Source organism: Asparagus officinalis, chromosome 8 (genome assembly GCF_001876935.1).
Source record: "Asparagus officinalis chromosome 8, Aspof.V1, whole genome shotgun sequence".
NCBI classification, from domain to species: Eukaryota; Viridiplantae; Streptophyta; class Magnoliopsida; order Asparagales; family Asparagaceae; genus Asparagus; species Asparagus officinalis.
The window spans coordinates 74,227,849-74,240,931 of record NC_033801.1 but is presented as its reverse complement, the minus strand read 5'-3'; the positions used below and the strand labels follow the sequence as shown (position 1 = coordinate 74,240,931).

At 35.3% G+C, this 13,083-nt stretch overlaps 1 protein-coding gene across 4 annotated transcripts in view; it reads right to left on the bottom strand.

Moving 5' to 3' along the window:
• Positions 1,469-13,083, bottom strand: part of LOC109822988 (acylamino-acid-releasing enzyme 1-like) — a 30,619-nt gene continuing 19,004 nt past the window's right edge. For all 4 annotated transcript variants that reach the window (XM_020389291.1, XM_020389293.1, XM_020389294.1 and 1 more), the window contains 3 exons: positions 2,537-2,605; positions 1,842-1,918; positions 1,469-1,766 (listed from right to left, as the gene is read on the bottom strand). In XM_020389291.1, the coding sequence (XP_020244880.1) occupies positions 1,703-1,766; positions 1,842-1,918; positions 2,537-2,605 (210 nt within the window). In that variant the 3' untranslated portion in view covers positions 1,469-1,702. The remainder of the gene's footprint in view (positions 1,767-1,841; positions 1,919-2,536; positions 2,606-13,083) is intronic.

The following is a 13,083-nucleotide window of genomic DNA, read 5'->3' as shown; positions in this document are numbered from 1 at the left end:
ATATTTAGTTTCAGAAAATTTATAGTCAAATATACACCAACAAGTACTAATAAAAAGTAGAGATAAACATTAAAATTGATATACTTGAGACGAGCTTCTAATATTTTTGGTCAATATCATCATGTAAGCAAGTATGATAAATAGTCAAAGACTATCTACATGCATGCAGACACCTGAGTTCCTATTCTTGTCATTTCTAATTCTGACTCGAGACAATGGTTCATAAACAGATTCCATACTGACCATTCATGAATGTAGAGAAAAAAATCAAGTATTTTCACAGGACCATTCATGAGTAACAATATATACAGAACTAAAATCATCATAGTCAAGAGCAAGAACACATTGTCATTGAGCTCTCAAATTCCAAACATATTACCAAATTAATCCATTTCCATCAACGATCTTTTGCATCCAAAAGGTACGAATGCAAACTTAAATAAATGGCCATTGTTATAATCAAATACATCAAACTTTATAGAATCTGTTATGGCTGCTAAGCAAGAACACATTGTTATGATTGATAAGCAAGAACTCCTTGTTATGACCAAACATGTAGACATACCCAAACTAATATTGACCAAACAACTCAAGATATGTGAACAAATTGATAAATGAAAATTAAGTAAAAGGCTGAAACTTGGCCTTTTTTCAATCAAATTCAGTTATATGGCTAATTAGGAGCAGAAAATAATTAAAATCGCAGAAATTACAGGAAATATACACCACCATCATACTTCAATTTGATAAAATTAGCATGCAACCATTACGTTTGCCAAATTTGACCAGAAGTATAGTAAATCTAAAAAAATTTAGAAATATGAGAGAGTATACGTTAAATTGCCAAATTTGTTGATATCAAGCAAGAAGGTCAGAGATTCTCCAAGAAAGGCCAAACCTTTATTCAAGATCCAGCAATAATTTCAAAAAGCTCTAAATTAAAACTCGCAACAAGTAGCCCTAAAATTTCAAGATCCAGCAATTTGATCTCAATAAAGCAGTCATCAAAGAGGGCGATGGAAGTGAGAACAAGCAGTGAGAGTAGGATTTTCCCTCAAGCATCAAATAGCCCTGAACTTTCAAGATCCATTCATCTAATCTCAAAAAATTGCAGCCACTAGAGAGGGATGATAGTGCAATGGAGAATAGGTGAAAATTAAAGCGCGAGAGAGGAGATGGAAGTGGGAGCGACGGTAAGAGTAGGGCTATCCCTCAAAGAGGCCAGCAGTGAGGATCGTACAAGCTCCCAAATTTTATGGGAAGAAAAAAACGTTTCCAGCCCATTTCAGAGGCATAAGATTTGGAAATGGGAACCACTCCTCTCCTCTACCCTCCCCTATGTGGAGGAGTTTTCAAACCCTTTTTTTTTTGAACTTTTTTCTCCATAACTGACAATCACAGAGTATGGAAAGAGGTTGCAAGGGGTTGTTTTTTGCCAACCAAACAGCCCCTTAATCCAGGCAAAATGAGAACCAAGATACTTGCCACTGGTAGACAAAATGTGTTTCTATACAGATAAGAATTATTTTGAAAGCAGACAATATCCAGAATCATGGTTTGACTTTATCATCATCAATTGTATCACAAATGTCATCAACGATGACATACAGAGAGAAACAGTATGATAAATTCTAAGTTCTCCAATGTGACTGGCAAAATGCCAATATACTGTTGGATTGAGATAATTACAGATTCTGGTGATTTATTTGCAGTACTTCTTAAACCAGACACCAATGTTGAGAAAACTTTCAAAATCAGATTGTGGCCTGAAAGAAACAAAAAAGTTCATGCTGAGAGCCTTCTACATATAATTTTCAAGAACCAAAAAGAAATAAATTTACCTTTCAATTCCATGGGTATCATCAGGAAACACAATCACTTTGAGCTCGACCCCTTTTTCTCTCAGGGCCCTTGCATACTAGGAACATTTGAAATAAACAAAGTTAATAGATATATTCATGAGAATAAATCAGTACATAGAAATTTCTATGATGGTAAGTCCAACCTTGGAAACCTTTCGAATTAAAGAATGATTAATATTTAACGAAATTTTAGGATTAACTCCAAAATATCTTCAGATTAGGGGTGTATCAAAATTGCCAATTTCAACTCTTTCAAAAAGCAAGTGAATGCAAATAATGTTTACAAGCATGTGTAAAGGGATAAATGGCTTTACAAGATTCATGCATGTAAATTTAACCAAATTACTCTTGCAGGTGGAAAGTATGATCCTTCAAATTAATTAAATTTGCAGCAAAGCCAAAATATGATACAATTGTGAAAAAAAACAATATGAACACTAATAAAAGTAAAAGAAACCTTTTAATCCAAGTTTTTAGAGTAGGCTAAACTAATTGTGTAGCATTCTCCAATGGACTATCTATGTTAAATTAGTAACGTATCTAGAGCATCATGGCTAAGAGGTATACCTAAGAGTCTAAGACCAAATGATAAATTTTCTAAAATCAAATTCATCAGATGATTTACTTAAACACTTATGATTATAAAGAATTTACCATCCATGTAAGTTACTTACCTGTAAACCATTAGAAACTGGAACTCGAAGATCTTGTGCACCCAGGAGGAAAAGGGTAGGTGTTTTAACCTGCATAAGAACTTTGCGTTTGAGCATGCTACTGGAAAATTCAATAACTTAAAATGAATAACTCAAACAGAAAAACAGCGTAAAATTTTTTAACACAGGTAAGTCTCAATGCTTTATGTCATTCTTGGAAAAACTATCATTCAAATACATATTTATGGAAGAAAATGATGTATCAGGCACTACTAATACAATAAGCAATAAATCCTGTCAAGCATATAATAATTAGCTGCTTTTGGCATCTGGCTGATGTAGGCTAATATCTAGAAAGGTTCAAAAAGCAAACTTAAATCCGCCAGATGCGCCACAATTATATAAGGCACCATCATGCTTTGAGAAACCTAAACACAAGATTTACCAGTAGATGATGGTTCTTTTATGGTGTGTTTGGGAGTTTACTAAGGGAAGGGAAGGGAAGGAAAGGTAAACAAGGGGAAGGGAAGGGAATGGAAGAGAATTGTAATATGTTGTTTGGGAGTTGAGTAAGGTGAATGAAGGTGAGGAAGGGAAGGGAATGGAAGAGAATTGTAATATGTTGTTTGGGAGTTGAGTAAGGTGAATGAAGGTGAAATTAATATAACTTGTTTGGGAGTTGAGTAAGGTGAATGAAGGTGAAATTAATATAACTTGTTTGGGAGTAATAATGGAGGGAAGGAAGGGAAGGAAATATATGCAAATTTACATAAATGACCTTATATTAATAACACATAATCGTATCAAATCAATACACACAACTCAAATTGACAAAACACACGATGTATCTTATCAAACATAAACAACAATCTAATTCCAAAAATCTAATCTATCAGTACCTATCAGTAAACCAAAGCAATCAATCCTTATAATTTTCAAACTACTTTTTCAAATTTAAAAGAGATTGACCAATTCTACCAATTTGGTAAGGTTTCAACAGGTACTGAGCTAATGGATGACAATATTTTACACCAATTTCAACCCTAAAAAGAGCCATTTTACAAAATTTCAACAAACTGCTACATCAAAATATTTTCAGATCTGATGTCCATTAAATTCCCCTTGCATTTTACGTTTTTAAAGTTGCTGTTGTGAGAATGACATTTATGCACGGAAAATTTCCATATTTTGATCAAACAATCACATCAACCAGGACAAAATTCAAAATCACAATCCAAGTACTCAATTTCAAGATCCCAACAACAACTGAGATAACGATAATGACACTTCCCACTCTTAATTCCAACAAAAAAATACCCAAATTATCAAAATTCCAGCATAGTACTTCAGGGTCCCTCCGAATCTAAACATAAAGCACCAATATCAAACAAATTATCGCCAAAGTTGGAAAATACCGCGTCATGGCCGCTACTAGCCGACACGAGCCTTCGCAAACCGCGTCCTTCGACGGCGTGCGCCGAGCCTCTGGCCTCCGCGACGATCGCGGGACCCTCTGCTTTGATCGGTGACCGTCGATTCGGAAACGGAGGAGTCTCGGCCGTTGATCCTAGGGCCAGTGGGGATGCCGACCAAGGGGAACTCCCAGATCTCAAGGATCGGAGTTTGGGAGATGAGAGAAGTTGGATCCATCAGCCTTTTTATTTGTTTTGATGGGGGTAAGAATGTCATTACACCACGCAATGGATTCCCTTTACCCTCCTCTACCCTCCTCTATTGCCCGAATCGGGGGGAAACAAAACCACGCGATTTTACCCTCCGTTCCCTTTCCTTCCTCCTCTCTACCCTCCTTACAAAAACTCCCAAACAGGGTGAAAGCTGCATTTCTCTTCCCCTCACCCTCTCTACCCTCCATCCAAACAGGGCATTAGACAAAAAACAGATATCAATATTACCAGACTTATATGACAAGTATTACTACCATAAGATAAAGACTTCAATGACCGTAGAGGAAAAACCATTTGTCAGCAGGTGAGAGATTAAAATAAGATCAGAGTGATCAAGAATCTATTATTGATACACATATCAAGCATGGAAATCCATTATTTAGGTTTGGACACAGCTTCACATGTGAGGCTTAGAAGCTGTCCGCCTAAGGTTTCAGGAGTAATTAGCAACTTTCAAGTATAAGAGACTACCAGGTAGTTTGAAGGACAAAAAATGTGAAGACTATGGTATGCTGTAAGCCTCTATTAGCTAAACACTCATAAATTATGGGTTTCTTACAATAATATTTAACTGAAGAAGAAGATATAACTTGTGCCCTCATATAGGTCTATGGTTTCCTTCCAAGCCCAAAAATAGAGCAAATAGAACAAGTCAGGACTAAAGGTTACAAAAACATTGAATAGATAATAATGGATATTTTCTAAAGGGGATAGTGATTCTGTTAAATGTATACAGGATTCCATCACAAATAAAGATCACTCGCCTTGTGTTTGCAAATGGTTTTTTAATATTTCCTAAAGGGGAAAGTAGTTCTGTTATATGTATATAGGATGCTATTAACCACTTTGCTGCTGTCTCTGGCTTAGTTGCAAATAAAACTAAGAGTAATATTTTATTTGGGGGGTGTGGATGATAGAACAAATAAAGATCACTCTCCTTGTGTTTATGGATGATCTTTAATATTTTCTAAAGGGGATAGTGGTTCTGTTAAATGTATACAGGATGCTATTAACCACATTGCTGCTGTCTCTGGCTTAGTTGCAAATAAAACCAAGAGTAATATTTTATCTGGGGGGTGTGGACGAAAGAACAAAACAGGTTATTCCACAGGATTTGGGTTTTATTGAAGCTTGTCTTCCTGTTAGATACTTGTGATTTCCCTTAGCTTGTGGCAGAATGAATGTTATACTCTTTCAACCTGTACTTGAGAAGATTAAAGCTAAAATTCTCCGTTGGAATAACTGACATTTTTCTTATGCTGGGAGATTGGCCTTGGTCAAATATGTTTTGTTTGGAATTCCAAATCTTTCAGACAAGTGGGTTCTTGTTGCTAAAGGGTATTCACAAAGCTATAGATTCAATTTGTAGAAAGTTCCTATGGAGTGGCAAGAAGGTTAAGCATAAGATGGCCCTTGTTTCATGGCAAGATGTATGTATATCAAAGAAAATGGGGTGGTTACCGTGGTTTAGGCTTGTATAGTGCTGAAGGATGGAATATCGCTTCAGTGACTAAATTACTTTAGGACATCCACATTAAAGCCGACTCCTTGTGGATCAAATGGTTGCATAAGACTCACTTAAAGAATAATTCCATATGGCTTGTCCAGGAAAAATCATAGTGATTCTTGGCAACGGAAGAAATTTTGTATATGAGGGATTTTCTGATACAATGCTGGGGTGGAGTTCATTCATGTATGCAGAAATTAGTGTCTTGCTGTGTTGAGGTCAGCTCAAAATTTCTAGTGTCTATCATGAATTGTATTGTAGTAGCCCCTATGCAGTGAACTAACCTCTTTATATACATATACACACACACACACACATACACAACTTTTTTGTGTTCTCTCTCTCTCTCTCTCTCACTGTTGCCTTCCCTTTCTTTTTCTTTTTTCTTTCTTTTTCTTTTTTTTCTCCCACAGCAACACAGACCAAGTCTCGACCCCTCTTCCTTGCTGGTAGTGAACTTGAAGACGACGGGGACCTGCCGACTAGTAGGGGTGGCCAACAGCGAGGTCCTTGCCGGAGCTAGGGTTTCTCTGTTTTTTTTTTTTTCACAGACCCTACTCCTAAACCAAAATCACAATTCAAGATCACAGTACAAACCATTTGATTTTAAAGATTTCTAACTCCACAAAATTGACCATGCAATTCATAGAGATTAGCTTATACCTTGATGAGATGTATGATTTAGAATGATTGATACTCTTCATCCCTTTCCTTCTTATTCTCTTTTCATTGTTTCTTTGTCTTTCTCTCAACCTCACCTACTTCAATCATCAACTAGAGAGAGAAATATGAGCAAAAGATAGAATTGGAGGCATGTTGACTATTCTTAAGGGGGAGGCTAGAGGTTACACGTCCTCCTGCTTCCACTCTCTACCAATGGTAAAAACCCATCTAACCCAAGTTTGAGTAGGAGCTTGATAGCAAACAAGTGAGGTTTGTGGAATTTGCCAAGACTCCCCCTAACAATATCCTGTTTACGTATACTTTCTTTCCTCTTTTTCCCCCTTCTATATATATGTGTGTAAAATAACAAAATTTTTTTGGGACCCTTGAAAGTTTATGAGCTTGTAAAGGAAATGAAAATTTTAGTTTAGACCCCTCGAAACAAATATCTTGGTTTTAAGTCCAAACTGAGTGAAAAAGGATGTAGACTTTGGATAGGAAAATTTATATTAACCCCCTAAAGTTTTCAAATATTGAGAACAAATCCAGACTTTGTTGAAACAGCATTATAAGTGAAGAAGAAAATTTGTTTTAGACCCATGTTGCCTCCATTATTTGTAAACAGGCCCAACAGAGTCTAGCCTAGTTAGAAATAGACTTGGATATTTGTTTGAAACCCCTGAAATTGCCTAAATTTGATAATAAGTCCAAAATCATTAGAATAGTGTTATAAAAATTATGATAGATTGCTAAAATTAGTTATAAACCTATGTGAACCCCTATTTATGGGTCTTGATTACTATTTGCTTCTATTTTGACCTATATTCTGGAGTGCTTAATATGAGTTTAATTTAGTATAGTTTGGACCCTGTGTTTTATTATACTATAGGATCTGTTTGATATTGAGGGGGACATTTTTGAGAGATTTGGATATTAAAAGGTGAGTTCATTTCTCACTAGTTTGTTTATAATATAAATCATATGAGTATTATATTTGATTGATGTTGTGCTCAAGTGATAATTAATTTTATTATTTTAATGTATATAAAATTAAATGTGATTTGACCTACACTATGGTAACCTATCTCAATATAATGATTTTGATTTCATATGAGATAATAAATTTGATTTCATATAAATTGTGACAAAGGATTTTGGTTCTCATGCGATCTCAAATAAATGTAAATATTGCTTTATTCGAAAGCTATTGAAGAAAAAAATATTTTAAACGTGCTTCAACAATTTGACAGATTCACGAAATTTTCGTGATTTGTAATTGAAACAAATAAATAAATAGAAGTGAATTATGTAAATTGTTTTACAGATATGATGAGTTTTACACTCGTCTATTTGATTTGAAAATACTTATGATTTTGACAAAATGATCAAGTTCATACCAATATTATTCTGCTACAAGTGATGTGTTTTGGAAAAAGCAATTAGCTAGTTGAAATATGAAGCTAAATGCTATGCGGGACTAAGTGTTACATCGTGTAAGTGCGATGGGAACCACCTCTAGAGCCCATACAAACCACCTCTAGAGTCCACATCATCCGACAAAGATTTTTGATGTTTTCAAACCTTGAAAAAGTGCACTATAGTGTTCTGTTTGTGCCTACTATATGGTGAATGCACATTTATCTAGTACTCTTGGGCACTTCTGATGTGGCCTTTTATGCATTTTGACCTGATCAGCAACCTATGGTAGTGTTAGGTACTTAGGTGCATTCTATTCTCAAGAATTATCTATTCTGTGATGCGTTTTACACATTCCTATACTATTGGGTCACAATTTATAGCTTTAGTCTGACCTATGAGGTGATGCTTGTAACCATGTGAATAACTTATTGAGATTTGAGATTCTGACATTTGACTGTGAACTTAAGGAAACGGTATTTTTCTGATTTTGTACAAAATTTAATAGTCTGTTTTCTTTCTCAATATTTATCTTGATTACAAAAAGTCCGATTCAGGAATCTATAACAGTCTATCTAGTTTGCACATAAGAAAGAATTTTAAATTATTGTATTCTTTCTTGAAACTACTAGGAAAGAATTTTAGATGCAACAATTTACTATTTCTGAGGATTATTATCTTGTTAGATATCTAAGAACTTAAGTGGAAAATGTTCTCATTGAGCTTTAGCTCACCATATTGTTTTCAAATTTTTTTCAGATATGTCGCATATAGGGTATACTTTTGGTTTGGCGTGTTGCAAAGAGGCATTATATGGAAAAGCCACTCTTTTGTGGTATGTACAACCGAGCAATGTGTTTTAGTTTTGTAAAGCTGGTTATACGAACTGATTATATATATATATATATTATATATAATATATATATATATATTATATATTATAATATATATATATATATATATATATAGTTTGCTCTGAACTTCTATACACAGTAGATCTATACATTTTGAGAGAAACTGTGATATGAAGTGCTAGGATTGACATGTATATTGAACTTGTCTTGTACACGGGTCGCTGCTGCCATGTATCCGTATCTATCATCCTTTAAGATTTCGGGGCGTGACATGTATGATGGGGTGGCTGTTTGTAATTGGAGTTCTCTTAATGTCACTAAACATGCTATTATTGAATGATTGGCACCGAGAGCAAGGCTACTTACTCAAAAGAGGTCGATGAGGAAACACAATGCTGAAGATTTAGGTCATCTATTACTCACTTATGGAGTTTCTAGTAAACTCCAAGCTGCAATTTTGGCTTGGCTTAGTGTATGTAATGGTCCATCTTCTTGATTGGAAGTTTAATGAGAACATTTCACACTAACATTCCTTTACTACAGATTGGTGTATTGTTGAATAGGAGGAATATTTCCTAGGAGATTTTCGTATATATCTCTAGGAAAGATTTATATTTTGAATAGAAGATATTCGGTTTTAACCAACCAGATATTTAGGGATGAGAGAGAATCAGGATTATTGTTAGTGTACAGTTGTAATTTTCTTTTTTAGTCTTACGTATTTTTTTTCCTATTTAAGTAGCAGCTTTGTAACTCATAAATTACGGCAATATATAGAAAAGAATCAACTTTCTATTTTTCTCTCAGTTTTTTAACTTGGTATCAGAGCTAACAGAAAAAACCCTAGCCGTATTTTCTAATCAGCCTTTCATCATGTCTGACAAAACTTCTGAATCCACCACCTTCCCCACTAGCCAAATAAAACCCCATGATCATCAGACTTCAAACTCTGAATCACACTCTATTCAGATTACCATAATCCAATTGAATGGAGAGAATTTTCTTCGTTAGTCCCAATCCGTGAGGATATACATTCGAGGCAGGGGCAAGATCAGCTACTTAACAGGAGAAAAGAAGGAACCACAACCAAAGGATCTGTCGTATTCAAGATGCAAAAAGCTTAATGGTGATGACTTGGCTGGTTAATTCTATGGAAGAAGACATCAGTTCTAATTACATGTGTTATCACACAACAAAAGAACTATGGGAGAATGTTAACCAAATGTATTCAGACATGGGAAATCGATCCCAAATCTATGAATTGACACTAAAACTTGGAGAGATTCACCAGGGGAAAGACAGCGTTACAAAATACTTTAACTCATTGAAGCGGCTATGGCAGGACCTTGATTTGTTCAATAATTATGAGTGGAAATCGCCTGAGGATTGCAATCAGTACAAGAAACCATGGAAGACAATCGCATCTTCAATTTCCTCATTGGACTCAATGTCGAGTTTGATGAAGTGAGAGGCAGAATTATTGGGAGACAACCACTGCCCTTGATTGGTGAGGTTTTTTCTGAGGTTCGAAGGGAAGAGAGTCGAAGGCTGGTTATGCTTGGAAGAAATGAGTCCATTGGCGTTGTTGAAACCTCTGCCTTAATGACATCCGAAGCCAATATTGGCTGAAAATATGATGAGGGGCCTCGTGTGTGGTGTGACCACTGCAATAAACCTCGTCATACTCAAGAGAATTGTTGGAAGATTCATGTAAAGCCAACCAATTGGAAGAGTAAACAAGGCAGGTCGTAGGAAGGCGGAAACACTCGTGCACCAACAGTCCATGAAACTGAATTGTTCCCTTTAGTAAGGAACAGGTAAAAGACCTTCTAAAATTGCTGAAATCCGCTTCCACGTCTAGTACTCCTAATGCTTCTCTTGCTCAAACAGGTAAAAACCCAAGAGCCCTATTTTATCATTCTAATTCTCGTGCCACCCTATGGATCATTGATTCTGGGGCTTCAGACCATATGACAAGTTTTTCAAATTTGTTCCAAACTTACCATGTTCTGGTTCTGAAAAAATCAGAATAGCCGATGGTTCTTTTTCTTCAATTGCAGGAAAATATTTGGTCAAACTCTCTTCCTCCATTAATCTAAATTCTGTCCTACATGTTCCAAAACTTGCTTGTAACCAGTTGTCAGTTAGTAAATTATCCAAAGACTCTAATTTTCATATTATTTTCTTTGAATCCCACTGTGAATTTCAGGATCAGAACTCGGGGAGGATGATTGGCAGTGCTAAGATGATAGATGGTCTCTACTATTTTGAAGATGATATTTCTGAAAATAAAATGGCTCAAAGACTAGGTAGTATCGGTTCTATCCCGGTTAGAGAACAAATTATGTTATGGCATTTTAGACTAGGGCATCCTAGTTTTCCCTATCTAAGAAAATTATTTCCTACTTTGTTTAAAGGATTGAATTGTTCATCTTTGTATTGTGAGAACTGTTTTTTATCAAAAAGCCATCGTGCTATTTATTCACCCCGACCTTATCAAGCTTCAAAACTGTTTTATCTAATACATAGTGATGTTTGGGGCCCTTCTAGGGTTACAACTCTTTCTGGAAAACAATGGTTTGTGACCTTTATTGATGATAATACTCGTTTGTGTTGGGTCTACTTAATGCACAAAAAATCTAAGGTTGAAAAATTGTTTAAAAACTTTTACATGTTTATTGAAAAATCAATTTCAAACAAAAATTGGCATCCTTCATACAGATAATGGCACCGAATATTTTAAAGAAAAAATAATTTTTCATCGGTCTACATGTGGTAACACACCTCAACAAAACGGAATTGCTGAAAGCAAAAAAATAGGCATTTATTTGAAGTTTCTCGTGCTATCATGTTTTCTATGAATGTTCCTAAATACTTATGAGGTGATGTCATCCTAACAGCATCATATCTAATCAATAGGATGCCTACCCGTGTTCTTAACTTTGCTACACCCCTTGAAAGTCTCAAAAAGGTCTTTTTGAAACTCGGATTTACTCTAATCCACCTTTAAAAGTTTTCGGATGTATTGTGCTTGTCCATTTACGTAGCAAACTTCGGTCTAAGTTGAATCCTCGAGCTAAAAAATATATTTTTGTTGGATATGCTCCAAATATAAAAGGATACAAATGTTTAAATCCTAAAACAAAAAACTTGTTATTAGTATGGATGTCTCTTTCATTGAAAACCAACCCTATTTTCAGAAAAATTTGCTTCAGGAGGAGAATAAGAGTGAAGAAAATTTTTAGGAGATTTCTGATATTCCCTTACCTAAAACCATTGTCTCACATCCTAGTACCTTGGACACAAGTATCTTTAAATAAGGCTAAGAATTAGATAACCTTGATATTAATTTGCCAAACATATTACATCTTCAACAGAGGAAGAAATACTACCTGTTCAGACAACCTCAAATCCTGAGCTTCTAGTTTATAGCAGGAGAAAGACTCTTCAAAAGAGTAGAGAGCCTACTATTGTATCAAAGCAAGGCCAATCAGAGGTCCCGAGTGATGACTCACTGATTACTCAAGGTACTCAAAATTCTAACTTGCCTGCAATTATCCCTAATAATATAGAATTGTCTAGTCAAGTTCTTGACAATTCTAATCTACCTATAGTCCTTAGAAAAGGAACCCAAACTTGTACCCAGCATTCCATTGCAAAATTCTTATCTTATTAAAAACTGTCTAAACATAAATCTTTCACTTCAAATCTCTCACTTGTTTGTTTCGAGAAATATTCAAGAAGCACTAGATGATCTGAACTAGAAATCAGCAGTGTTAGAAGAGATGAATGCACTAAAAGGCAGCAAAACATAAGAGATAGTTGACTTGCCCAGAGGAAAGAAGATTGTTAGGTGCAAATGGGTGTTTACCATCAAGAGTAAAGTTGATGGAAGTGTGGAAAGGGACAAAGCAAGACTTGTGGCAAAAGGTTTTACACAAACCTATAGCATTGATTATCAAGAGACATTCGCTCCCGTAGCAAAGATCAATTCTATCCGAGTCTTACTGTCATTGGCCGTCAACTTCAACTGGGCATTACAACAGTTAGACATAAAAAATGCTTTTTTGAATGGAGATGTCATTGGCCGTCAACTTCAACTGGGCATTACAACAGTTAGACATAAAAAATGCTTTTTTGAATGGAGACTTGGAAGAAGTATTTATGAGCCTACTACCAGGTTTGAAGAGAAGCATAGCCAGAATAAAGTTCGCAAACTAAAGAAATCCCTATATAGCTTGAAACAATCCCCAAGAGCGTGGTTTGAACGCTTTGGAAATGTTATAAAGAGTCATGGATATCACTAAAGTCAAGTTGATCACACCATGTTCTATAAACACGGTGAGGAAGGGAAAATTGCTATTTTAATTTTATGTGGATGATATAATTTTGATTGGTAATGACATTAAGGAGATAACAAGATGAAAGAAGAAATTTGTTGAA